The sequence below is a fragment of the Rattus norvegicus genome, chromosome X (genome assembly GCF_036323735.1).
Source record: "Rattus norvegicus strain BN/NHsdMcwi chromosome X, GRCr8, whole genome shotgun sequence".
NCBI lineage: Eukaryota > Metazoa > Chordata > Mammalia > Rodentia > Muridae > Rattus > Rattus norvegicus.
Genome location: NC_086039.1, coordinates 157,101,155 through 157,126,999, shown reverse-complemented (window position 1 = coordinate 157,126,999; position 25,845 = coordinate 157,101,155). Strand labels below are relative to the sequence as shown.

At 40.0% G+C, this 25,845-nt stretch overlaps 2 protein-coding genes across 7 annotated transcripts in view; one reads left to right on the top strand and one right to left on the bottom strand.

Moving 5' to 3' along the window:
* Nucleotides 1-21,545, bottom strand: part of Tktl1 (transketolase-like 1) — a 33,056-nt gene extending 11,511 nt beyond the window's left edge. The window contains exons 1-8 of one of the 3 annotated variants that reach the window (NM_001109534.1): nucleotides 21,298-21,431; nucleotides 17,491-17,608; nucleotides 15,296-15,393; nucleotides 13,632-13,823; nucleotides 13,426-13,553; nucleotides 11,625-11,818; nucleotides 10,296-10,460; nucleotides 4,783-4,939 (exon numbers count right to left, since the gene is read on the bottom strand). In NM_001109534.1, the coding sequence (NP_001103004.1) occupies nucleotides 4,783-4,939; nucleotides 10,296-10,460; nucleotides 11,625-11,818; nucleotides 13,426-13,553; nucleotides 13,632-13,823; nucleotides 15,296-15,393; nucleotides 17,491-17,608; nucleotides 21,298-21,431 (1,186 nt within the window). Of the gene's footprint in view, nucleotides 1-4,782; nucleotides 4,940-10,295; nucleotides 10,461-11,495; nucleotides 11,819-13,425; nucleotides 13,554-13,631; nucleotides 13,824-14,872; nucleotides 14,923-15,295; nucleotides 15,394-17,490; nucleotides 17,609-21,297 lie in introns of those variants that run through there. The other 2 variants (XM_039100080.2, XM_063280308.1) reach the window with 2 other exon arrangements.
* Nucleotides 16,012-25,845, top strand: part of Tex28 (testis expressed 28) — a 34,165-nt gene continuing 24,331 nt past the window's right edge. The window contains exons 1-4 of one of the 4 annotated variants that reach the window (XM_039100083.2): nucleotides 16,012-21,273; nucleotides 22,352-22,428; nucleotides 23,651-23,671; nucleotides 24,588-24,615. The gene's annotated coding sequence lies outside the window, so the exon portion shown is untranslated. Of the gene's footprint in view, nucleotides 21,274-22,351; nucleotides 22,429-23,650; nucleotides 23,672-23,714; nucleotides 24,616-25,845 lie in introns of those variants that run through there. The other 3 variants (XM_039100082.2, XM_063280312.1, XM_063280313.1) reach the window with 3 other exon arrangements.

Here is a 25,845-nt window from a genome sequence, read left to right as displayed (position 1 = left end):
GGGATAGTGATTCCCCCTGAAGTCCTTTTATTGTTGAGGATAGCTTTAGCTATCCTGGGTTTTTTGTTATTCCAGATGAATTTGCAAATTGTTCTGTCTAACTCTTTGAAGAATTGGATTGGTATTTTGATGGGGATTGCATTGAATCTGTAGATTGCTTTTGGTAAAATGGCCATTTTTACTATATTAATCCTGCCAATCCATGAGCATGGGAGATCTTTCCATCTTCTGAGGTCTTCTTCAATTTCTTTCCTCAGTGTCTTGAAGTTCTTATTGTACAGATCTTTTACTTGCTTGGTTAAAGTCACACCGAGGTACTTTATATTATTTGGGTCTATTATGAAGGGTGTCGTTTCCCTAATTTCATTCTCGGCTTGTTTCTCTTTTGTATAGAGGAAGGCAACTGATTTATTTGAGTTAATTTTATACCCAGCCACTTTGCTGAAGTTGTTTATCAGCTTTAGTAGTTCTCTGGTGGAACTTTTGGGATCACTTAAATACACTATCATGTCATCTGCAAATAGTGATATTTTGACCTCTTCTTTTCCGATCTGTATCCCCTTGATCTCCTTTTGTTGTCTGATTGCTCTGGCTAGAACTTCAAGAACTATATTGAATAAGTAGGGAGAGAGTGGGCAGCCTTGTCTAGTCCCTGATTTTAGTGGGATTGCTTCAAGTTTCTCTCCATTTAGTTTAATGTTAGCAACTGGTTTGCTGTATATGGCTTTTACTATGTTTAGGTATGGGCCTTGAATTCCTATTCTTTCCAGGACTTTTATCATGAAGGGGTGTTGAATTTTGTCAAATGCTTTCTCAGCATCTAATGAAATGATCATGTGGTTCTGTTCTTTCAGTTTGTTTATATAATGGATCACGTTGATGGTTTTCCATATATTAAACCATCCCTGCATGCCTGGGATGAAGCCTACTTGATCATGGTGGATGATTGTTTTGATGTGCTCTTGAATTCGGTTTGCCAGAATTTTATTGAGTATTTTTGCATCGATATTCATAAGGGAAATTGGTCTGAAGTTCTCTTTCTTTGTTGTGTCTTTGTGTGGTTTAGGTATAAGAGTAATTGTGGCTTCGTAGAAGGAATTCGGTAGTGCTCCATCTGTTTCAATTTTGTGGAATAGTTTGGATAATATTGGTATGAGGTCTTCTATGAAGTTCTGATAGAATTCTGCACTAAACCCGTCTGTACCTGGGCTCTTTTTGGTTGGGAGACCTTTAATGACTGCTTCTATTTCCTTAGGAGTTATGGGGTTGTTTAACTGGTTTATCTGTTCCTGATTTAACTTCGATACCTGGTATCTGTCTAGGAAATTGTCCATTTCCTGAAGATTTTCAAGTTTTGTTGAATATAGGTTTTTATAGTAAGATCTGATGATTTTTTGAATTTCCTCTGAATCTGTTGTTATGTCTCCCTTTTCATTTCTGATTTTGTTAATTTGGACGCACTCTCTGTGTCCTCTCGTTAGTCTGGCTAAGGGTTTATCTATCTTGTTGATTTTCTCAAAGAACCAACTTTTGGTTCTGTTGATTCTTTCTATGGTCCTTTATGTTTCTACTTGGTTGATTTCAGCTCTGAGTTTGATTATTTCCTGCCTTCTACTCCTCCTGGGTGTATTTGCTTCTTTTTGTTCTAGAGCTTTTAGGTGTGCTGTCAAGCTGCTGACATATGCTCTTTCCTGTTTCTTTCTGCAGGCACTCAGCGCTATGAGTTTTCCTCTTAGCACTGCTTTCATTGTGTCCCATAAGTTTGGGTATGTTGTATCTTCATTTTCATTAAATTCTAAAAAGTTTTTAATTTCTTTCTTTATTTCTTCCTTGACCAGGTTATCATTGAGTAGAGCATTGTTCAATTTCCACATATATGTGGGCATTCTTCCCTTATTGTTATTGAAGACCAGTTTTAGGCCGTGGTGGTCCGATAGCACGCATGGGATTATTTCTATCTTTCTGTACCTGTTGAGGCCCGTTTTTTGACCAATTATATGGTCAATTTTGGAGAAAGTACCATGAGGAGCTGAGAAGAAGGTATATCCTTTTGCTTTAGGATAGAATGTTCTATAAATATCCGTTAAGTCCATTTGGCTCATGACTTCTCTTAGTCTGTCGACATCACTGTTTAATTTCTGTTTCCATGATCTGTCCATTGATGAGAGTGGTGTGTTGAAATCTCCCACTATTATTGTGTGAGGTGCAGTGTGTGCTTTGAGCTTTAGTAAGGTTTCTTTTACGTATGTAGGTGCCCTTTTATTTGGGGCATAGATATTTAGGATTGAGAGTTCATCTTGGTGGATTTTTCCTTTGATGAATATGAAGTGTCCTTCCTTATCTTTTTTGATGACTTTTAGTTGGAAATTGATTTTATTTGATATTAGAATGGCTACTCCAGCTTGCTTCTTCTGACCATTTGCTTGGAAAGTTGTTTTCCAGCCTTTCACTCTGAGGTAGTGTCTGTCTTTGTCTCTGAGGTGTGTTTCCTGTAGGCAGCAGAATGCAGGGTCCTCATTGCGTATCCAGTTTGTTAATCTATGTCTTTTTATTGGGGAATTGAGGCCATTGATGTTGAGAGATATTAAGTAATAGTGATTATTGCTTCCTGTTATATTCATATTTGGATGTGAGGTTATGTTTGTGTGCTTTTCTTCTCTTTGTTTTGTTGCCAAGATGATTAGTTTCTTGCTTCTTCTAGGGTATAGCTTGCCTCCTTATGTTGGGCTTTACCATTTATTATCCTTTGTAGTGCTGGATTTGTGGAAAGATATTGTGTAAATTTGGTTTTGTCATGGAATATCTTGGTTTCTCCATCAATGTTAATTGAGAGTTTTGCTGGATACAGTAATCTGGGCTGGCATTTGTGTTCTCTTAGGGTCTGTATGACATCAGCCCAGGATCTTCTGGCCTTCATAGTTTCTGGCGAAAAGTCTGGTGTGATTCTGATTGGTCTGCCTTTATATGTTACTTGACCTTTTTCCCTTACTGCTTTTAATATTCTTTCTTTATTTTGTGCGTTTGGTGTTTTGACTATTATGTGACGGGAGGTGTTTCTTTTCTGGTCCAATCTATTTGGAGTTCTGTAGGCTTCTTGTATGCCTATGGGTATCTCTTTTTTTAGGTTAGGGAAGTTTTCTTCTATGCTTTTGTTGAAGATATTTACTGGTCCTTTGAGCTGGGAGTCTTCACTCTCTTCTATACCTATTATCCTTAGGTTTGATCTTCTCATTGAGTCCTGGATTTCCTGTATGTTTTGGACCAGTAGCTTTTTCTGCTTTACATTATCTTTGACAGTTGAGTCAATGATTTCTATGGAATCTTCTGCCCCTGAGATTCTCTCTTCCATCTCTTGTATTCTGTTGGTGAAGCTCATATCTACAGCTCCTTGTCTCTTCTCTTGTTTTTCTATATCCATGGTTGTTTCCATGTGTTCTTTCTTGATTGCTTCTATTTCCATTTTTAATTCCTTCAACTGTTTGATTGTGTTTTCCTGGAATTCTTTCAGGGATTTTTGTGTCTCCTCTCTATGGGCTTCTACTTGTTTATTTATGTTTTCCTGGAATTCTTTCAGGCATTTTTGCGATTCCTCTCTGTAGGCTTCTACTTGTTTATTAATGTTTTCCTGTGTTTCTCTAAGGGAGTTCTTCACGTCTTTCTTGAAGTCCTCCAGCATCATGATCAAATATGATTTTGAAACTAGATCTTGCTTTTCTGGTGTGTTTGGATATTCCATGTTTGTTTTGATGGGAGAATTGGGCTCCGATGGTGCCATGTAGTCTTGGTTTCTGTTGCTTGGGTTCCTGCGCTTGTCTCTCACCATCAGATTATCTCTAGTGTTACTTTGTTCTGCTATTTCTGACAGTGGTTAGACTGTCCTATAAGCCTGTGTGTCAGGAGTGCTGTAGACCTGTTTTCCTGTTTTCTTTCAGCCTGTTATGGGGACAGAGTGTTCTGCTTTCGGGCGTGTAGTTTTTCCTCTCTACAGGTCTTCAGCTGTTCCTGTGGGCCTGTGTCTTGAGTTCACCAGGCAGGTCACTTGCAGCAGAAAAGTTGGTCTTACCTGTGGTCCCGAGGCTCAAGTTTGCTCTCGGGGTGCTGCCCACGAGCTCTCTGCGGCGGCAGCAACCAGGAAGATCTGCCGATACTTGCTTTTTTGCTTTTTATATAGCTCCATATCTTCTGTTAGTCAGTAACATTTACTACTACTACTACTACTACTACTACTACTACTACTACTACTACTACGCTCTCTCAGGGCCACCTTTAGTTTCTACACTCTGGCTAGTTCCCACCTTTTTTCAATCCTTTTTCAGACTTTTCTATTTCCAGCAATCCTTGGCAGGTTACTGATACTAGAATGAAGTTTTCATTAGCATAATTTCCTGCATAATATTCCTCAAAGATTACTACCCCAGAATACAAAAAGGGAGAACAGCAATCTTGCTCTGCTTCTACCTAAATATGTGTTCAGCTGCTCACAATCCTCCCTTCCCTCTACCCATGTTGCTTATTCCAATTAGCTTGTGACCACACAGAGCATAGAAAACAATTTTTGTCTTTATTCAGATTTGATATATAGCAAGTTTCAGAAAAGACCGCAGACAAGTATTTCTTGATGCCTGAGTGGATACATTATACTAATATGCCTCATCTGGATTGGTACCCAGAGTATCTGAAACACAGTACAACTTTTCAAAAATAAATTCCTTTAGTGAACAGTAAGAAAATGCAAGGCCTAAACAAAGCCATCAACAGGAAAATGTTCAGAATACTACATACCAGTAGATACCCCACAGTGACAACCAATAAGGTTGATGTTGATTTGAGAGATGGCTCCCACTCGAATCTGATCAAATGCTCGGGTGAAAAAGGCAGCAAAGGTGCAAGCAAAAGCAATGATCCGGTCACGGGTGGCACATCCTAGAGCCACATTCACCTAAAACACAAAGATCAGGAAGCAGAACATCCCTGGATTTGGCTTAATCCCTTTGCCCATTAAAGCACACAGACTACATGATGTAACTTCTTCTGTACATGGTCAACGTTTTTGCAGTCTTAGCATGTCTGTCTTTTGGACTTTTCATTTTTTTATTAATTTTTATTCATATGAGTACACTGTAGCCATCTTCAGACACACCAGAAAAGGGCATCAGATCCCATTACAGATGGTTGTGAGCCACCATGTGGTTGCTGGGAATTGAACTCAGGACCTCTAGAAGAGCAGTCAGTGCTCTAATCACTGAGCCATCTCTCTAGCCCATCTTTTTTCTTACCCACCTCTGGTGGTATAAATACCTCACACCTCCTAGAGACCAAGTTGAGAATTGTAGTGTCTGTCATCTGCTTTTCCATCCCCTGACCTACACCTTGTGAATAGTCTGCCCAATGCTCATCCTACATCCCAAACTTCTTACTAGGTGGTGTCTCTAATCCCATGACTCCCTCCCTTTCAACAATTTCTCACTTTCTTTTAAGTCATCTGTTGCCATTCAATTATGTGTCAATACCTTCTATCTCCACTTTCCCATTCCACCTTACCCTTCCTTCCAGAAACTGCCCCTAATTGGTTCTAATTTAGAGAAAAATTATCAAAAAGTCATCTAGTCATTGTCCCCATTTTCTCCTTTTTCCATGGCCTACATTAATTTAGGCCTCCATTCCTATGAAAACCCTAAAGTTAAAATCTTTCCAAGTGGTCTCTTGACCTTGAGTGGCATCACAGTTGACCTCTTACTCATATTCAGAACAAATCGGCTCTTTGGCACAAGGACCATCATGCTTCAGATTTCTGTCATGTTGTAATAGGACCAGTCCTGTTGCCTTATGAAGGTTGCTAGAGTATGCACACCTCTTGTTGATGGGCATATAGAGTGAGTTCTCCAAGTTCTGTGCTCATCCTTCCTCTTTGGGCCACTGGGTCTGGGAGACTGTCTGATTGGCACAATTTAAAAAAAATTCTCTCCTCTCCCTTTGCCCCCCCCCTCTGTTGTGGATTGCTGAGTATATTTTCTGCTCCCTCAAGAGGGGTGCCCCGATGAAGGATGTGGGGAGAAAAGTTTTAGAGAGGCAGAGGAGGCTAGAGGGAGGAGGAGGGAGACAGTCCAGAGAACATGGAGGCAGATATTAAGATTTATTTCTGTACATTTACAGGTTGTTATGACTATTCTTAAGGGATGGATATGTACAGGATTTTGTGTTGTCCAGATGGGCAAATTATAGCTTATCTAGGTGGGTGGTTTATATCTTTATCAATTGGTTGTGTAAGTTTACTGTATGGATGTACTATGGATTGAGAATTTAACATGTACATCTGATTGTTGAGTTACAGTTTGTTGAGTCTTGATTTTACCCGGTGGCTGGAACCAGAGAGTTCTGAGGCTAGCAGAGAGCCTCCCGGAGAGATACTAATCTGAGATAAATTAGCACTAGTTCAAATGGCCAGAACTATCCAGAGAGTGCAACAGTCAGGGTACTCTAGAACCTGGAACTTCTGCCACTTTTTTATTTTTACTGCAACACATAGAGGCAAAAAGAGACTAAGGATTCCCTGGAGCTGGAGGCTGCCAAGCATTGGTATTAGATCTTTTAGTCAAGCAATCTCTCCAGCCCCTGGTGTGCATATTAATGGTATCCACTTTATACTGTTATTCTTTACAGCTCCTCTGGTAGGCACTCCAGGTTTATATACTCTAGAAGGCTTTAAGCTAGGACCTGATTTTCTGTTCTGGAAGCAAACTGGAACTTACCAAGGGGGATGGTGGTTGTGGCTGGTTCCAAAATCAAGATACTGAGAAAGGACCCAGGGTCTCTTTTCCCACTGTCTCTCTGCCAACCACCTTCCAGCTAACAAACTGTCAAAAAACATGTTTACACCCACCTTGATTTTATAGTGGGTGGCATTCTGGAGTATGAACCTTCAGATCAAACAGTAAACAATTTGAAATAATCATGTTGAGCCAGGCACTGTGGCTCACACCTGTAATCCCAGCACTTGTGAGGTAGGGACATGAAGATCAAACGTTTATGATTAATTTTTAGCTATGTAATAAGTTCCTAGCAGGAGGCCTACCAAAGGGAGGCACAAAACATGTGGTTGTTGACTGAAGTAATCAGTGAAGCAATCGTACCAGCAAGCTTTTTTGACAGGGAGCTCAATTTTGAAAAAATATGATTCCACCTATTTCCCCCCTAAATTCCACAGTATTGGGAGGTTAGAAAAATGCTATAAAAGAACAATAGGGCCCTTCTGGTCTGAACCAGTGCCCTGAGCATACTTGGGCTCTGCACCTATTCCTACAACACTACAACACTACAATACCCAGAGGAAGCTGGACTCCCAGTGCTCTAACACGTCCAGGATCAGAGGTGCTCTGAAATGCCCAGGATCTCAGGATTAGAGAGGAAGCTTATCTCCCAAGAGATTGGACCCAACATGGATCTCAGGATCACAGGATCCTAGAATCACAGGATCCCAGAGACAGCTGGACTCTGAGGAGTTCTGACACAACCAGGATCACAGGTTGGGCAGGCTGCAGTCAGAGACAGCAAGGGCAGGTAACACTAGAGATAACCAGATGGTGAGAGGCAAGCCCAAGAACATAAGCAACAGAAACCAAGGCTGCTTGGCATTATCAGAACCCATTTCTCCTACTTCAGCAAGTCTTGGATACCCTATCACATAGGAAAAGCAAGATTCTGATTTAAAAATCACATCTAATGATGATGATAGAGGACTTTAGGAAGGACATAAATAAAGAAATACAAGAGAACACAGGTAAACAGGTCGAAGCCCTTAAAGAGGAAACACAAAAATCCCTTAAAGAATAACAGGAAAATACAACCAAACAGGAGAAGGAATTAAACAAAACTATCCAGGATATGAAAATAGAAATAGAACCAATAAAGAAATCACAAAGGGAGACAACCCTTGAGATAGAAAACTGAGGGAAGAGACCAAGAGTCATAGATTCGAGTATTACCTACAGAATACAAGAGATAGAAGAGAGACTCTCAGGGGCAGAAGATACCATAGAAAATATCAACACAAGAGTCAAACAAAATGTAAAACACAAAAAATCTCCTAGCCCGAAACATCCAGGAAATCCAGGACGCAATGAGAAGATCAAACCAAAGGACAATAGGTATAGAAGAGAGTGAAGACTCCCAACTTAAAAGGCCAGTAAATATCTTCAACAAAATTATAGAAGAAAACTTCCCTAAGCTAAAGAAACAGATGCCCATAATCATACAAGAAACCTATAGAACTTGGAATAGATTGGATCAGAAAAGATACAATCCACAGACCACATGAAGCTCAAGAAGAAGGATGACCAAAGTGCAGGTGTTTCAGTCCTTTTTAAACGGAGGAATAAAAATATTCATAGGAAGAAATACAAAATGTGAAGCAGGGGTGGAAGGAAAGGCCATCCAGAGACTGCCATACATTGGGATCCATCCCATATGCAATTACCAAATCAGACACTATTGGGGATGCCAAGAAGTGCATGCTGACAGGAGCCTGACATAACTGTCTCCTGAGAGGCTCTGCAGAGCCAGACAAATTTAGAGGCAGATGCTCACAGCCAACCATTGAACTAAGAACAGGGTTCCCAATGGAGGAGTTAGCTAAAGGACAGAGATAACTGAATGGGTTTGCAACCCCATAGGAAGAACAACAATATCAACCAACTGGACTCCACCAGAGCTCCCAGGGACTAAACCATCGAAGAGTGCACATGGAGGGACCCATGTCTCCAGCTGCATATGTAGCAGAGGATGGCCTTGTTGGCCACCAATGGGAGGAGAGGGCTTTGGTCCTGTGAAGCCTCATTGTCCCAGTGTAGGGGAATGCCAGGGTGCGGAGGCGGGTAGAAGTGGTTGGGAAAGTAGGGGAGCACCCTCATGGAGGGAGGGGATTGGGGGATGAATGGGGGGTTTCCAGAGGGGAATCTAGGAAAGTGGATAACATTTGAAATGTAAATAAGAAAATATCCCATAAAAGAAAAGAAAAGAGAAAAAATAACTATGTGGTCAGCAGACTATAGCACCCTAAAGAGCTGGCTGGAATGACCATCTAAACAGGTATGATGCTTGACTCCAGCCAATGGCTTTCATGAGGGAATGCCAACCCACTGGAAGTTTCTTCTTTCCAAGAGAATCTAGAAATTTGGATTTTATGTAAAATCCTCTGAATTTTCAATACGCAACTCATTTTTTAAAAAAAGTTGGAAACTATTTCTTTCAAAATCTAAAATCCACATGCACTCTGCTAGTCTAGTTCCTTGTCTAACAAACAACAACAACAACAACAACAACAACAACAACAACAACAAAACCCCCAATGTGGTTGTCAGAGGTTTTTTAAGCCTCTGCAATGTAAAGACAAGAGAAAGCTATCATTCTCTAAGTGGGTAGGTCTTGGTTTTAGAGTTCCAAGGGTTTCCTGGCATCAATTCCTTTTTCTTAAGAAAGGTGCAGGACCAGGTGGGGGTGGCCCACACCTTTAATCTCAGTACTCTTGAGTCAGAGGCAGGCAACTCTCTGAGTTCAAGGCCATCCCAGTGTACAGAATGAGTTCTTTGATAGCCAGGGCTACACAGAGAAACCCTGTCTCAACCTCTCTGCCCCCAAACAAAAAAATGAAAGAGAATGTTGCACTCTTGGTAGAGAAAGAGGCACAGATAAGCAGAGCAGATTTACCCTGGGTTCTTTGACTATTTGTATCCCCTTTTTTTATATTATTTGACAATTTCTAAGTATTGGTATTATTATTATTTTTTTGGTTCTTTTTTTCGGAGCTGGGGACCGAACCCAGGGCCTTGCGCTTCCTAGGCAAGCGCTCTACCACTGAGCTAAATCCCCAGCCCCATATTGGTATTATTTTAGTTACAAGAAATTGCTTAAGACAGGGTGTTCCTATTTTTCATTGGCTGGCCAGGAACTCACTTCATACACTAGGCTGACCTTGAACTCACAGAGATCTGGTAGTTACTTAATCTATCTGTCACTTTGTGGCCGTAAAACTGTCTAGTTATAGGCTAGATGGGACTGAAAGGGCCACTAGGGATCTTAGGACACTTCAGATCTAGAGTTGGCAGCCTTCTGCCTTCTATCTGTATGAACAGGATGCCCAGAGGGTGTTGGGCAGTTTACATACACCCTGTCCATAAGACATAGAAAGAACCTCTTTGACTTTAGGTGACTAGTACTATTTCCCTGGAATGTACAAATCCTTTCATAGACTGCTGACAGTTAATGAGAAAGGACTTGAGAGATCTGCATGATACACTCACCATGTTTTGTTCAGCAATATAACACTGGATGAACCTCTCTGGGTGTTCTTTCTTGAATATGTCAGAAAAGTTGCAGTTCTCGGTGTCACTATCCAGCACAATAACTCTGTCATTTTCATGGCCCAGTTTAGCCAGAGCCAAACCACATGCTCTTTGAGTAGACACCTTGAACAAAGAGTCAAGTGGTTAGATTTTCTTGGGAGTACACTTAGAAGGAAGTTAGTACTTTATAGAATTATAAATTGTTATCTTTAATAAATTTGATTTACCAGACAGGACATCAAGTGAGGGATGGGGTTGCCATCCTACAGTCAAAACTCTGACCCATAATTGTTCTTATCTAAAAGAACTGCAGGGATGGGAAATGGATTAGAGCCTGAGGGAAAGGACAAGCCAGTGACAGGCCCAAAGTGGGATCCAGCTCAAGGGGAGGCCCCAAGGCCTGACACTATTACTGATACTGTGGAGTGTTTACAAAAATGGGCCTAGCATGACTGCCCTCCAAAAGATCCAACAAACAGCTGAAAGAGTCAGGTGCAGATATTTGTACCCAACCAATGGACAGAAGCTGCTGACTGCCCCTGTGGTTGAATTAGGGAAAAGCTGGAAGATGCTGAGGAGGAGGGTGACCCTATAGGAGGATCAGCAGTCTCAACTAACTTGGACCTCCCTCTACCCCAGAATCTCTTAGACACTGGGCCACCAACCAGGCAACATATACCAGCTGATATGAGACCCCCATCACAAATACAGCAGAGGACTGCCAGGTCTGGACTCAGTCAGAGAAGATTCACCTAATTCTCAAGAGACTAGAGGCCCCAGGGAGAGGGAAGGTCTGGTAGGGTGGGTGGGGTGGGGACATCCTCATGGAGATGGGGGTGGGGTGGGGAGGAGGTATGGAGTGTGGAACAGTCAGTGGGTGGACCAGGAGGGGGATAGAATCTGGACTGTAAAAGAAAAATTAAAGAAAAATAAATTTTATGTACTAATAGTCTCCTTCAGAATCATCCATAAGGTGGTTAACACCTGTAACTTCAGAACTCAAGAAGTTCAAGTCTAGCCTGGGCTGTAGTTGAGGCCATATTTCAAAACAACAACAACAAAAAAAAACCTCAAAAAAACAAAAACCTTCCTTGAACCAATCAACTCACCCAGCCAAAACAAGAAGAAAGTCAGAGTTAGTAAGAGGAGGCATATTACCTTTACAACTTATAACCATCAGTCAAATTCCATTATTGTCTAATTGGTAAATGACGATTCCTGTGTATTAAGGAAGAAAAAAACAATTATAAAATATATGTTATTCAATATTCTACATCTTTTGCCTACCATGTCATCAGCTACATAAGCAGGGGGCGAGGCCATATGTATATCCATGATGTTAATTTGAGGTGAGTTCTCAATAGGGGGTGAAGGTACAAGAATTTTGTTGGACTGTATCTGGCTCTCAATTAATTTGATAATTGCATCTGCTCTTTCTTTTGGCATTGGCCTTCCATGCCAACTTTCTGCATCCTCAACATCTGCAATAAAACAAAGGATAGTTACTCCAGGTGCTTAATAAGCCAGATCATCTGAAAGTCACCTTGGGGGAAACGATAGCTGAATAGGAATCATAGGAATAAGGACCCAACATAGGGTGGATCCTGGCATACAACTGCAGTAAGAAAAAGCCTAAGAAATGTCCTATGACTTCTGAGGGAAGCATTTATTCATTTGCTGATGAATGGAGGGTTTAATGAAGGAAACAAGGCTGAAAAGATAGACCATGAGAGTGACAATTATTCATATGAGTTTTTACCCCAAGCAAGATTAAAATAAAAAAAAAGGTTTAGAAGAGGAATGAAAGATCAGATGTTATAGAAAGATTGCTGTTGCAGTACTGTGCTTGCAAGAGTGATCAGGAAGCAGACTCTTCATGAAGTTCAATAAAGACAATAGGGACTTCGTGACAACTAAGGTAGTAGGGAAGGAGGAGGGAATGTATATGAGATACACTCTAAGTAACTGGGTATGTAAGGAGGCATGTAAGGCACAGGTAAAAGGAAAACATTCAAGTTCTTGAAGGGGCTCATTGTTAAAGTTGTAATTTATCAAATCTGTAGAACTGGAATAAGGCTGTATTTTGGAGGAGGAGTCACAGATCAGTTTTATTCTAAAATATCTACATCATTTTAAAAATGATTACCCATTATATTTTTCAACTACTTAAACTTGAGAAAATAAATTTGAGGTAGAAAATTTCAGATGACAATCTTGAAATTTGCAAAGTTACATCTTGTCTTATTTCCTCTCTAATTTCAACTTATTCATAGTCCTCCCACTTTCCAGTGGATTAAGTAAATAAAAAAATATAATAATGAAAGTGAAAAATCTGAACTGAAATTCCACTGTTTCAGAATGGCCATACTAACTGTATAGTTTGGGATTGGGCAAGTATTTGAGTGGCTTCCTTAAACTAGCTGATGTTCTTATTTATGAGTTAATTAGAGGGCTGGAGAGACAGCTCATCGGTTAAGAGCACTGACTGTTCTTCCAGAGGTCCTGAGTTCAATTCCCAGAAACCACATGGTGGCTCACAACCATCTGTAATGGAATCTGATGCCCTCTTCTGGTGTGTCTGAAGACAGCTACAGTGTACTCATATAAATAAATATTTAAAAAATGAGTTAATTAGAATAAAATTACTTTATTTAAAAAATAAGTCTCTTTCTCTACCCCTCAGTTCCCAATCTTCTGTTCTCTTACGTTCTTCCAGAAAGTCTAGATCTAGACAAGTGAATATGCATATATCACTTTATTCATGGGCTTACCCCTACATATACCATACTTTCTGACTCTGAAGCATACAAATCCTTCTCTGTTAGGGAATTGTTCTCCCTTGTGAACTGTTCCACTAGCCACTCCCTTACAAGTGTAAAAAAGCACTGTTTACTTGGTAGAAGGGGTTTTGGCTACTCCTCCTATCCTAAACAAACATATTAGCTAGTGAAGTCAAGAGAGAAGCAGCCTCTAGCATGTAATCAGCATTAATGTTGTTCACTATAGAAATCGTCAGCCTAGTCAATGACTCTGCCTGTTCTACTCCATGGACAAATGTTTTGAATACTCACAGGAAGAAAACACTTACTTGGCATGCCTCGGGCCTTGAAGGTTTTGGCAACCACAGCAGTGGGCTTGCCTCTTACTTGAGCTGCCTGTGAGAATACACGGCATAGGGTCTCCACATTACGGCCATCCACCACGTAAGTATTCCACCTGTCATTGAGGAGGTTATATTACAATGAAGAAGGAAGATGGGACAGAAAAAAGACACAGGAACAGAGGCACAATTACCCAAAGGCTTCACAACGCTTCTGGTAGATGCCAACGCAGTGCTCAACAGACATGGAGCTACTGTGTCCAATGCGGTTCACATCAAAGATTGCCATAAGATTGTCCAGATTGTAGTAGGATGCAAAGGCAAATGCCTCCCAAACAGAGCCTTCTGTGGACTCTTCATCCCCCAGAAGACAGAACACCCGGTAGCTAGAAACAAATCAAGAAATAGTTAGGAGCCTTTTGGGGCTCACTTGGGCCACTCAAGCAAATGTATTTCAGGGAGATATAAAGAGAGTGGGGAGGGAGGGGAAGGGAAGGAGGATAGGAGTGGGGAGGGGCCAAGGATGGGAGGGAGGGAGGGAGGAAGGGAGAGATCCTGGGAGGTGCTTCAGACCCCAATGCCTTTAAGATAATTTTCTTCATCAATTCTTCCCTAGCTTAGCAGCGGAGGAAACAAAATCTGAGCCTCATGAGATGAATTTTACGTTTGAACAGCAGTCTCATTACAGTTCTAATACTATTTTTTAAGCTGCTTCTGTTCCCTTTCTTGGTTTGTCAGCAAGCAAGAGGGAATGAGAAAGCAGGTTCCTGAAACATGTAAACAAGTTACATATGTTTTGTTTAGCAGAAAGCTCCATTTTTAAAGCAGTTAGTTCTGAACTTAAAATTTTGTTTATAATCATCATAGTATGGAAACATCCTACCTAGGGAGCTTTGTTCCACTATAAACAGTACATTTCTCTGCAGCAGAGACATGATACATTTATACCAGAAAAATGCACCCTAGACCTCATGAAAGTACTGTGGGTTTAAGAAACAGTTTTTACAACAGTTTTATTTATTTTATGTGTATGAATGTTTTCTTTGTGTACATGTCTAAGTCAGTGTCAGATTCTCTGGAACTGAAGTTACAGAAAGTAGTGAACTGCCATGTGGGTGCTAGGAATCCAATCTGGGTCCTCTGGAAGACCAACCAGTGAGTGCTCTTAACTGCTAAGCCACCTATCTTCCTATCTCTTAAGAACAGTTATTAAAATCAAGGTAGTAACTAAGAGGCTATCATGGATAAAACTTTTTAGCAGTTCTGAGAAAACGGAACAATAAGGCTGTTGTAGGGGTGGAGGAAACACAACAAAGTACTTCCAAAGGGATTTTATAAGTTGAAACAAAGTTTCCAGAGATCTAGATAGCTATCTTCTAAGATCCTGGGAAAGTGAAGCACCACACCCTGGAGAAACTGAACCAGAGGAGCTCACCACAGGCAGTAGAGGCTGCAGGAAGTTCCAGGTCTAAACCAGGCATTTCACTTGCAGGCATTACGGGTCCAAAAAAAAAAAAAAAAAAAAAAAAAAGAGACTGTGAACCAACCCAGTAAAGGACCTGTGTAACTAATATTTGTGTTACTAACATTTTGGGGCTCCCAATGCAAAGTACATGTTGTTCATTCCACTGTGAAATTTTCAGAACAAACATGAAGCTGTCTCAGAAAATATTAGTGTTCTAATATTGCAGTCACCATTAACATCCAATCAGAGATGCTAGAACAGTTCCATAAATGTAATTTATTTTTTGCTTCAATACCATGTAACCAGAACTTTCAAAACCATCACTTGCATCTCAAACCAATGAGGCAAACTGCAGGGGTGGGGCAGTGAAGTAGATTCTGGTAAGCTCCTTACCTGGCTTGGTCAAAGTACTTGCCAGTATATGCCATCCCACGGGCAGCTCCTAGTCCTTGCCCAGGCCATCCTGTTGCTACTTTAACAAACGGTATTCCCTGTAAGAGAAAAGAGACCTAGTGAATATAGGAAGAGCTGCAGGACATGAGCTTTGGGCAGATTTGTGGTAGGAGGGATAGTTCCAATAGGTACCCATTTGTGGTACCAAGTGCAGTTTACTCCTTTTTACCCGTTGGACAGGAGCCTAACATGGCTACCCTCTGAGAGGCCCAACAAGCAGCTAAAAGAGTAGATACTAGCATCCAACCAATGGATGGAAGCCAGGGACCCCTCTGGTTGAATTAGGGAAAAGCTGGAAGAAGCTGAGGAGGAGGGCAATCCTGTAGGAGGACCAGCAGTCTCAATTAACCTAGACCGCCCCCCAAGATTTCTCAGATACTGGACCACCAACCAGGCAGCATACACCAGCTGATATGAGGCCCCCAACACTTATACGGCAGAGGACTCCCAGGTCTGGGTTCAGTCAGAGAAGATGCACCTAATTAGCCCTTAAGAAACTTGAGGCCCCAGGGAGTGAGGAGGCCTGGTGGGGTGGGAGTGGGAGTATGGACATCCTCAAGGAGCCGGGGAGTGCGGGTGGGGAGGAAGTATGGGATGGGGAGCAATTGGGGGGGCAGACTGGTAGGGGATGAGGTCTAGATCATAAAAAAAGATTAAAGAATAAAAATAAATAAATTTTAAAAATGGAAAGATGACTGTGTATGAGTAAAGTAGCTTGAGTTTCTGTTTTGACTTCTCTAAATGATAGACTGTGACATGGACGTTTAAGCCAAAAAACATTTCTTCTCAAGTTGTTTTTGGTCAGAGTATTTCACTAATAACAGAGAAACACCTAGAGTAACAAGATCTGGTTACCAGATGTCTTACATGCTCTTCTATCTTTTCCTCCTAGCTGTGAAGCTGAAGGCAAATACGCCTTAGGACTTTGTTTTTTTGGCACAGAGTCAGAACTTCCACTTAAGAGTAGGAGACTATAGGACAGATTGAGACTATGGGTTGGGTACCAGAAAGAAGCCTGATATGGCACAAGGGCCCTGTTTCTTATCCCACATTTCTTTTAAATAGTCTATTTTTGTAGTTCAGCGTGGCCTGGGACTATGTAGTTTAGTCTGGCCTCAAACTTGGTAATTTTCCTGTCTCAGCTGTCTAAGTGTATAGATTACAGGTGTGTGTCATCACACCCAGCTAGGGTTCTTTTCTTTTTTTCTTTTTTTCTTTTTTCTTTTTTTCGGAGCTGGGGACCGATCCCAGGGCCTTGCGCTTGCTAGGCAAGCGCTCTACCACTGAGCTAAATCCCCAACCCCTCTTTTCTTTTTTTTTTTTATCAACTATTATGCATTGAGGGGCACAACTTGGGAGTGGTAATGGCTAGAATAAAAGGGAAGAATTTGCTCCCAGGCAGTGCTTATCTTTCTCCAAGCACAAGCATGTTTCAAGACATTGTTCACACAAAGATCTTTTGGCTACTTCCTAGGCTTACTTAGCTAGAAATGAAGTTGGCAAAATCCCTTCAGTTTTGGGTTGATGCTTCTTCCAAGTCATTCTCAGTTTTCTGCAGGTTCAGCAAGGCAAATTCACTGAAGTCATGTGAATCTCAAAGCCTAACAGAGGATGGGAGAAGTATGATCTGCCAATGGGGACTAGGTGGAGTGAGGTAGTAAGGTAGAGTACTGCCAAAAGAAAAAAAAAGGAAAAAGAAAGAAAGAAGAGAAAGGAAGGAAGGAAGAAAGGAAGGAAGGGAGGAAAGAGAAGACGGCTATATGCCATCTTTTTTGGCACACATGTCCAAGTGGGCCTCACTAGAACAATTTTTTACTGTAAATAAAAATAAGGAGCAAATGGCCCATTTCAAGCCTATTAATACATGGTTCCTTTAAAGAGTATGTTAAGAAGCAAGCTTCAAGCCAATTACACACCATAATTCCAGAACTCAGGAGTTGAAGGTAGTTCATGTGTTACATGGTGAGCTGAAGGCTAGCTTAGGCTATACAAGACCTTGTCCTGTTCTGAAAAACGGGAAAAAAATCCAAACAAGACCAACAAAGCCCCACTGCCAAAATAAACAAATAAACAAAAAAACCCCCAAAACTCCAAGCAAACAAAAACAACAAGCAGCAGTATTCCCATCACCATACCTTTGAAAGGATGCATCGGTCATTGTCTGGGTTTTCAGGGTCTTCCTGTTTATATCTCATTGTATAGAAAAATAGCACAGACATGATCTCAGCAGCACTGCTGCATGGTGTGAGATAGCTGAAACGCAGATATGATTCAAGTCATTTCTCAGAGGCAAATGGTTCCCAATGGGCATCATGTACTTTTATGTAGCAGCAGTACACTGTGTCTTTCAACTAGAAGCAACAGTCATTTTCCCTAGCCTGACTGAATTCAGTCAAAAATCAGGAATGCTGGGTCATGATCCCCCATGCTTGAGTCACTAAGGGTCATCTTTGAGAGGTCAACAATCTCTCAATCCCTCTTTCTCTCTGCACACAGTGACACAGTCTGAACCTAGCACTCTTCTATCAGAGGAGCACCATGCACTGGGGCTTATGTTCAAGTGACTGACTTGAGCAATCTTTCACTCATATGCTATTATTTGTAGAACTTTCACAAGCTTCATTCTATTAGAACCACCACATAGATTGCATTCTACTACTTCAAATAAATTTCTTTTTTAAAAGATTCTTGGTTGGGGATTTAGCTCAGTGGTAGAGCGCTTGCCTAGCAAGCGCAAGGCCCTGGGTTCGGTCCCCAGCTCCGGAAAAAAAAAAAAAGGAAAAAGAAAAAAAAAGATTCTTGTAATTTATGTATATGAGTGTTTTGTCTAAAAATACATTTGTACACCAGAAGAGGGCACTGGATCCCATGGGAGTACAGTTATAGATGGCTGTGAGCCACCATCTGCGTGCTGGGAATTGAATTCAGGACCTCTGGAAGAATAGCCACTGCTTTTAACTGCTAAGCCATTCCCCCCCCCCAACCCCTAAAATGAATCTCTTATAGGGGAGAGAGAACAGGACAGGAGATAAAACCTACTCTCTGAAAATATTTTCCAGCTATTCATTTGACAGAGTATTAATATTCAAAAGACAAAGAACTCAAAAATTTAATGACAAATTAAAGTGGGCAAATAGTCTAAATAGATTTTCAAAAAAAGATGTAAGAATGGTCAACAACTATATAAAAATATTTAGCATCATTAGTTATCAAACATATAAATCTAAACTACAATAAGGGTTAGGCATGATGGCCAATACCTGTAATCCCAGGATTCAAGAGGCTGAAGCTGGAAGCTAGCTTAGATCCTCAGCATCAAAAAGATCAAACAAACAACTATAATGAAATATTGTCTCATCCCACCCAAAAAAATTGTTATAAAAAAACAAAGAAGTGTTTGCCTTGTAAAACCAAGGACTCCAGTTCAATCACAAGAACCCAAGCTTTAAAAAACAAAACAAAACAAAACAATGGAGAGCAATTTCTGTACTATCTAATCTATTTCAGAATAAGGTAGGCTTGTGATAAGCATTTCTTTTTAAATGAGTGCCCCAGAACTCTGTAGACCAGGCTGGCCTCCAACTCACAGAGATCTGCCTGCCTCTGCCTATCAAGTTCTGGGAGTAAGGGTATACACCGCCACTGCCACCGTGCCTGTTTAATATTTGCCTCCTTAAACCCATTTCTCTGTAGTTGATAAAATTAAAAGACATAAATAAATGTATTTGCTTCATTAAAAAAAGAAAAAAGCTTGGATGGACAGTTGGTGTATGCCTTTAATCTCAGCACTTGGAGGCAGAGCCAGGCAGATCTCTGAGTTAGAGGCCAGCCTGATCTACAGAGTGAGTTTCAGGACAGCTAGGGCTACACAAAGAAACCCTGTCTCGAGAAAAAAAGAAAAGCCTAGTGTGATATACTGTGTAACTATAACCTCAGTAGGGGGTGATGGTCATGGTGGTAGACCTGAGATAACATTAAGAGGCATAAAACAAAAACCTAAAACAGAAAAAATCTTGAGTCTTAACTACCTTGTCCTCTTAATGTCATAGTCCAGGTTTTAGGCCAAATTATTTTTGTAGTGTTGGGGATGGAACTTACAGCCTCCCACATGCTAGGCAGTAGTCTAAAACTGAGATGCACTCCCAATCCCAGGGCATGATGAAAAAAAAACATGCAAAGTATTTTGTGTGGCTACAAGGACATGAAATTAGAAACTAACAGAAAAATAGAAAACATCCAACGGAGTTGTGGATATTAAATAATGAACTCATACAAACCAAAAGAAAAAATATTATAAAGAAAATTAGAAACAGATGCATCAAAATAAAAGCAAAACTCAAATTTTATGCAAAAAGTAGTGCAAAGAAAAATGTATAGCTAAAACTCATTTTTAACAATTTCCTCCTTCCTTCTTTTGTTTTTTAAGACAGTGTTCCACTGTGTAGTCTTGGCTGTCCAAGAACTCACTCTGTAGACCAGGCTGGCTTCAAACTCACAGAGATCTGCCTGCCTCTGCCTACCAAGTGTTGGGAGGAAAGGCATACACCACCATTGCCTGGCTATTTTTAACAATTTCTAATCAACAACCTAACTTTACTACTTAAGGAACTACAAAAGAACTAAACCAAAAGTCTTTAAGAGAAGGAAAGAATAATAAAGATCATAGCAGAAATAAAAAAAAATGGTGTGGCAAATGAGGGAGAAAAATCTGCAAAACTAATTTTTTTGTGCTATGCTGGTGATCAAGACCAAGAGCATAGGCAAGTGCTTTGCTCTGAAGTACAATCCGCAGGATCCAAAGTTGGTTCTTGTGAAAGATTAGCAAAACTTTAGTTAGAACAGAAAAAGCAAAACTATAAAGACTGAAATAACTCAGAAAATGAAAATGGGGCTATTCTGTCATCCTACAGAAATAAACAAGAAATTTTACAATAACACCAACAACTGTATCCAAAAAAGAAAAAAAAAACTTTGTTAATCAAAATAACTGAAAAAATTCCTAGAAACAGAAAACTTAACAAGACCTGGCTAGTAGTAGTAAGCCTGAATAGACATACAAGAACTAGTTTATTGAAAAACTATGGAGAAGATGGGTGTAGTGGTGTTTGTCTTTAATCCCAGCACTCAGGAGGCAGAAGCAGAAGAATCTTTGTGAGATATACATATATATCGAAAAAGAACCCCGTAAAAGAAAAAGACCAAAAACAAAACAAAACAAAAACAAAAACAAAAACAAAAACAAAAAAAACTGTGAGGGGAAAAAAACAGCAGATAAGCAGTGTTATTGGCCTTAATCCCAAATGTTGTGGAGGCAGGAGAATCCTTTGGATTCAGTTCAGGGATGGTCTGAATTACAGAGACTAAACAACCTGTTCTTTATCAATATCAATGCAAAATTACCTTCAACAAATATCAGTAAACCCACTAACCAGTATTTTTTTTTTACAAGTTATCCACTATTTTTTTGAAAATACACCTCTTGTGTGCTGCCTCTCACATTTCTTCTTTCCTGCCACACCTTCTGGAGCACTGCCCCTCTGGTGATCTTAACAGAGTCGAATTTATTTTCCTGAGTAATGGTCACACAGTCATGACCAACCCCAACTCCACTGCAATTGCTTATACACAAAACGCCATTTCTAGCTAAAATGCCAAACTAGAGCTAGCTTGATAAATACCAGGAACACTGCACATTCACCCAATTGGGTTCTAGATTTTTCTTTACTAAGGAAGTCTTATAGGCTTCCAGAACTTTGGTCACAATGTAGTCAGGGGTGTACCCCTACTATCAGGGCTGAAGAGGACTGAACCTCATGGGCATCTAGAAGCAGTAGGGTGGCTCCCAGAAGGCAGAAAATGGAGGATAACCACAGGTTCCCTTCACCTCACAGTTTCAGAAAGAACCAAAGAACCGCATGGTAAGGCCTTCCCAGGCTCCTTACCTAGTGGTCGAGGAACTTGTGGTCCTGATAAAACGGATTCGCAGGCGGTTGGCCATGTCCCGCAACACCTGCAATGTCTTTTCATCAGGCCCAGCATCGTGGGCCATCCCAACGCTTGCCTCAGCTTCTGACATAAGTCCTCTGTGTTGCGCTCCGCCGCTGTAAATGGCTGACTCAGCCTTGCCGCTCAGTTAAAGGGCCCTGGCATGCCCCGCCCAGACACGCCCTGCCCTGTCACCAACTGATCCCTCCGCACTTGCGCACGCGCACACGCTTTCTAATGGGGGCTTATGCCTCAACTCTGCCTGTCTATCCCTCCGCCACAAGTCCGTTACTTGGTCACACAAGTCTATCTCAGTTATGTGTGTCCCGACATAAATATATTATATAATATATATTATATGTATATATGTATGTGTATATATGTATATATGTGTATATATGTATCTCTATATATCCCTCCATCATGAATGTACTCTTTTGTTGTTGTACATGTAGCCTTCCACTGCACTCACTGCACGTGTAGTCTACCGTTGTTGCACATGTATCTCTCCCCTGAATGTATCCTTCCGCTTTTCACAGATGTGTATGCTTTTCAGTACAAGTTTGCCCCTCTGCCACACGACTATATGCTGCTTCTGTGTGGCCATTTCAAGAGAATTTTGAACATTTGTCACTTGCATTTTCAGCACCATACACGTCAATTTTATTCCTATATATTTTCTTTGTGTTATGAATTTCTCAAAGGGACTACCACCATGTTCAGGTACAGTTTTCCTTGAAGGCAAAAAAAAAAAAAGTTCTGTAATTAGAGTGTAGTCATGGCTGGAGATGTAGAGAATGGAGTGAACATTGTGAAATTTAAAATAGTTGTAATAGTGATGTTGATATTCACATTTTATCACCATATTAAAAAGTACATCCTGGAATTCCAAAGGTATTGATGGTTACGCCTCACATAAGGCAGTCCAGCCTCTAATCAGATTTCTTAGCTGGTGAGGTGAGCTGGCCATCTTTAGACTTTAAGATGTTTCTGAGCTATTTTCCTTTCTAGACCTTTCTGTCCAACAAGCCTGGAGTGACTGTTTAGTCCAAAACCGGCCCGTAACTTGACTGTGGAGCCTGACTTGGGTGAGTTTTCATTATGGCAGAATATTTGGGCTTTTTTTTTTAACTCTTGGGCTATGTCCCAAGACATGGTTCATCTCAAAGACTTGGGATAACCTTTCACACTGTCTTGGTACCTGGTGATGTGCCAGTTTCAGTAACGTGTTAGTCCTAGTGCAGTATCGTGACACAAAAGTTATGAATTCCTGTGTAAGACCCCCAAATTTGTCACTTAAGTGCCACCCACTGGACTTTGCTGTTCTTGCTAGGTTAAAAGGTTCCTGCATTTAAATTTTCAGTATGCCTAAAAACCAGCTGCCTGATTTAGCATGGTAGAGAATCTGAATTGATTTTACTTAGAGTATGTGAGTATTCCTTTCCTTCCATTCTCATAACTACTGAATATTACTAGTACTTTTAAATTTAATTTAATTTTAATTTTAATTTAGCAATCTGATTGGTAAGTGAATATATTTAATTAATGCTTTGATTTACAAATTGCTGATCACTTTATTTTTAAGCTTTTTAAAAATTATTTATTTTTATGCATATGAATGTTTTGCCTGCATGTATGTGCAACATGTACATGCCTAGTGCCAGAAGACATCAGAAGAGGGCTTTGGATCCCTTGTAACAGGAATGAATGGATTTGGATTCCTTGTAACAGGAATGTAACATGGCTATGAACCACCATCTGGGTGCTGGGAATCTAACCTCTATAATAGCAAGGAGTACTCTTTACTATTAAGCAATCTCTTCAGTCCCTTTCCCAGTTTTTTTCCTTTCCCAGTTTTTAAAAAAACTATTGTTTGTTATTTATTCAAAGTTCAGAATATCTGAAATATTTGATACTATTTTCTCATATTTTATTTAGTGATATTGTTTTTAGATTACTAATTTATATCATTTCCTTAAGTATGATGCTGATTAGTCATTTATTATAAATATTTAGCCTTTATACCCTTAATCTATATCTTTTAGTTGTTTTTTTTAAGATTTATTTATTTAATGTATGTGAGTACACTGTTTCAGACACACCAGAAGAGGGCATCAGATCCCATTACAGATGGTTGTGAGCCACTATATGGTTGCTGGAAGAGCAGTCAATGCTCTTAACTGCTGAGCCATCTCTCCAGCCCCCTGTTTTTAGTTTTTAATGGTAAGCTAGATACTTTATTTTTAAGAAAAAGTTAAACAAAAAGTTAAACAAAACCTAAAATTTAACTTTATTTTTCCTTCTATACAGTAGGTCACAAGAGTTTTTAAGGTAATAAAATATGTAAATAATTTTTATGGCATGTGGGCTTGAGCATTGCTTAGAAAGGTCTTTTCTATTCAAAGATTGTAAAAATGTTTATTATATACTTTTAACTTTTCTTGAGTTAACTATTTAATTATTTTATTTTATGTGTATGGGTGTTTTGTCTGCATATATGTGTATGCTCCACATCCATGCCTGGTGCCTGAGGGCATCAGAAGTAGGCTTCAGATCCCCAGAAAGTGGAGTTACAGATGGTTGCGGGTCACCATATGGGTGTTGGGAATTAAACTCAGGTTCTCTGTAAGAGCAACAAATGCTTTTAACTGCTAAGCGTGCCTTGAGCCATCTTTTTTTCTTTCTATTTTTTCGGAGCTGAGGACTGAACCCAGGGCCTTGCGCTGCCTTGAGCCATTTTAAATGTACTTTTAGTATTTAATAGTTGTACTTCTTATGTTTAGTTCTTTATTCTGTCTGGAGTCTCATACTATACATAAAGTAGCACTATACTCTTTGAGTAGCCTAAGAATCTAATTTAGTATCCCCTCACCCAAAAAGTTCACAGATACTTTGCATTTTCTCTTCTAAACTTTGAAGTCAGTTAATTTGAGACTCACAAGATACTCTCAATTGGATTTTTTGTTCATTTGATTGGCTTTTTTTTTTTTTTTTTTGAGATAGGGTTTCACTGTGTGATCCAGGCTGACCTTGAATTCTTGCTCCTGTCTCCCAAGTGATGGGATTGCAAGCATGTGCCCCCATACACGGCACTGTTTGATTTTTAACTGTCATTTAATGGAATGATATATATCTGGACATTTATAATATTAATTAATCTCCCTAAGATAATGATATATAGCTATTAATAATCACATCTTATTAACATCTTACTTTATATTTTCTTTTTTTTTTTGTGGTGATGGAGATCAAATCTTAGTCCTCACAAATCCCAGGTAAGCCCTCTATTCCTGAGATACACTCCCAGTTCTTAAAAAAAATCATTAGTGTTTATGCATGTGTGTATGTAGGACAACTTTGTGGAGTTGGATCTCTTCCACGTTTTTGCGGGTTTTGTGGATTGAACTCAGGTCTCTAGGCTTGCATAACAGGTACCTTTGCCCACTTTGTCATCTTGCTGGCTTTTCTTGTAGATTTATTTGTTTCGTTTTGTTGGTTTTGCTTTGGCTTTTTTAAAAGAACACATGGTATCAGTAGCCTAGGCTGGCCTGAAACTGGAGATCCTCATGTCTGAGCTCTCCAAGTTCTAGAGTTACATATAGGTATGCCACTAGGCTATGTTTTCTTATTTAAATCTGTAAATATACTTTATTATTAATTAACATGTATGGAATATGTGTGTGTATGCATGCACAAATACAGAAGTATATAATTCCATTGTGCATTTGTGGGTGTTTAAGAGGACAACTTTTAGTAGTTCTTTCTTTACACCATAAGTTCTTAGGATCCATTTCAGGTCATCAGGCTTCGAAGCAAGAGATTTTTTTTTTTAATCCACGAAGGCTTTTTTGCCAACCCTTCTCCTGATTTTGTTTTGTTTTTATTTTCCTTCCTAAATATTTATTTTATGTGCATTGTTATTTTGCCTGCAAGTATGTCTGTATAAGGATGTCAGATCCCCTGGAGTTATAGACAGTTGTGAGCTGCTGTGTGGGTCCTAGGAATTGAACTCAGGTCCTCTGGAACAGCAGCCAGTGCTCTTATTCATTGAGCCATCTCTTTCTTTGCTTTTTAAATAACAAAAGCAGGGTCATTTTATTAACAGACAGTATTATTCCAAGGAAAAGGAAGTAGGCCAAAGTAAAGAAAGGTTAATTCTTTTTTTCAATTTTGATTTGTGTTTTGTTATTTTGTTTGTTTACATTTAGATTGAACCTTTTTTCTGTTGATTTGAGACAGGGTCTATGTGGCCAAGGGGAGCCTCAAGTTGACTGAGGCTGAGGTTGAGCTCCTCTAGCTCTTCCTTTTTTGGAGGTGCTGAGGTTAAAGACCTATGCACCTCAATTACCTTATTTTAAGCAGTGCTGTGGAATCTTACCCAGGACTTTTGGTGTGTTAGATGGGCCCTCTGAGCAATATCCTTAGCATTTTTTTTAGTAATTTGTGTGTGTCAGAGGTGGGGAGGCTGTGAGTGTTCGAGTATTAATACACAGAGTCAAAGGATA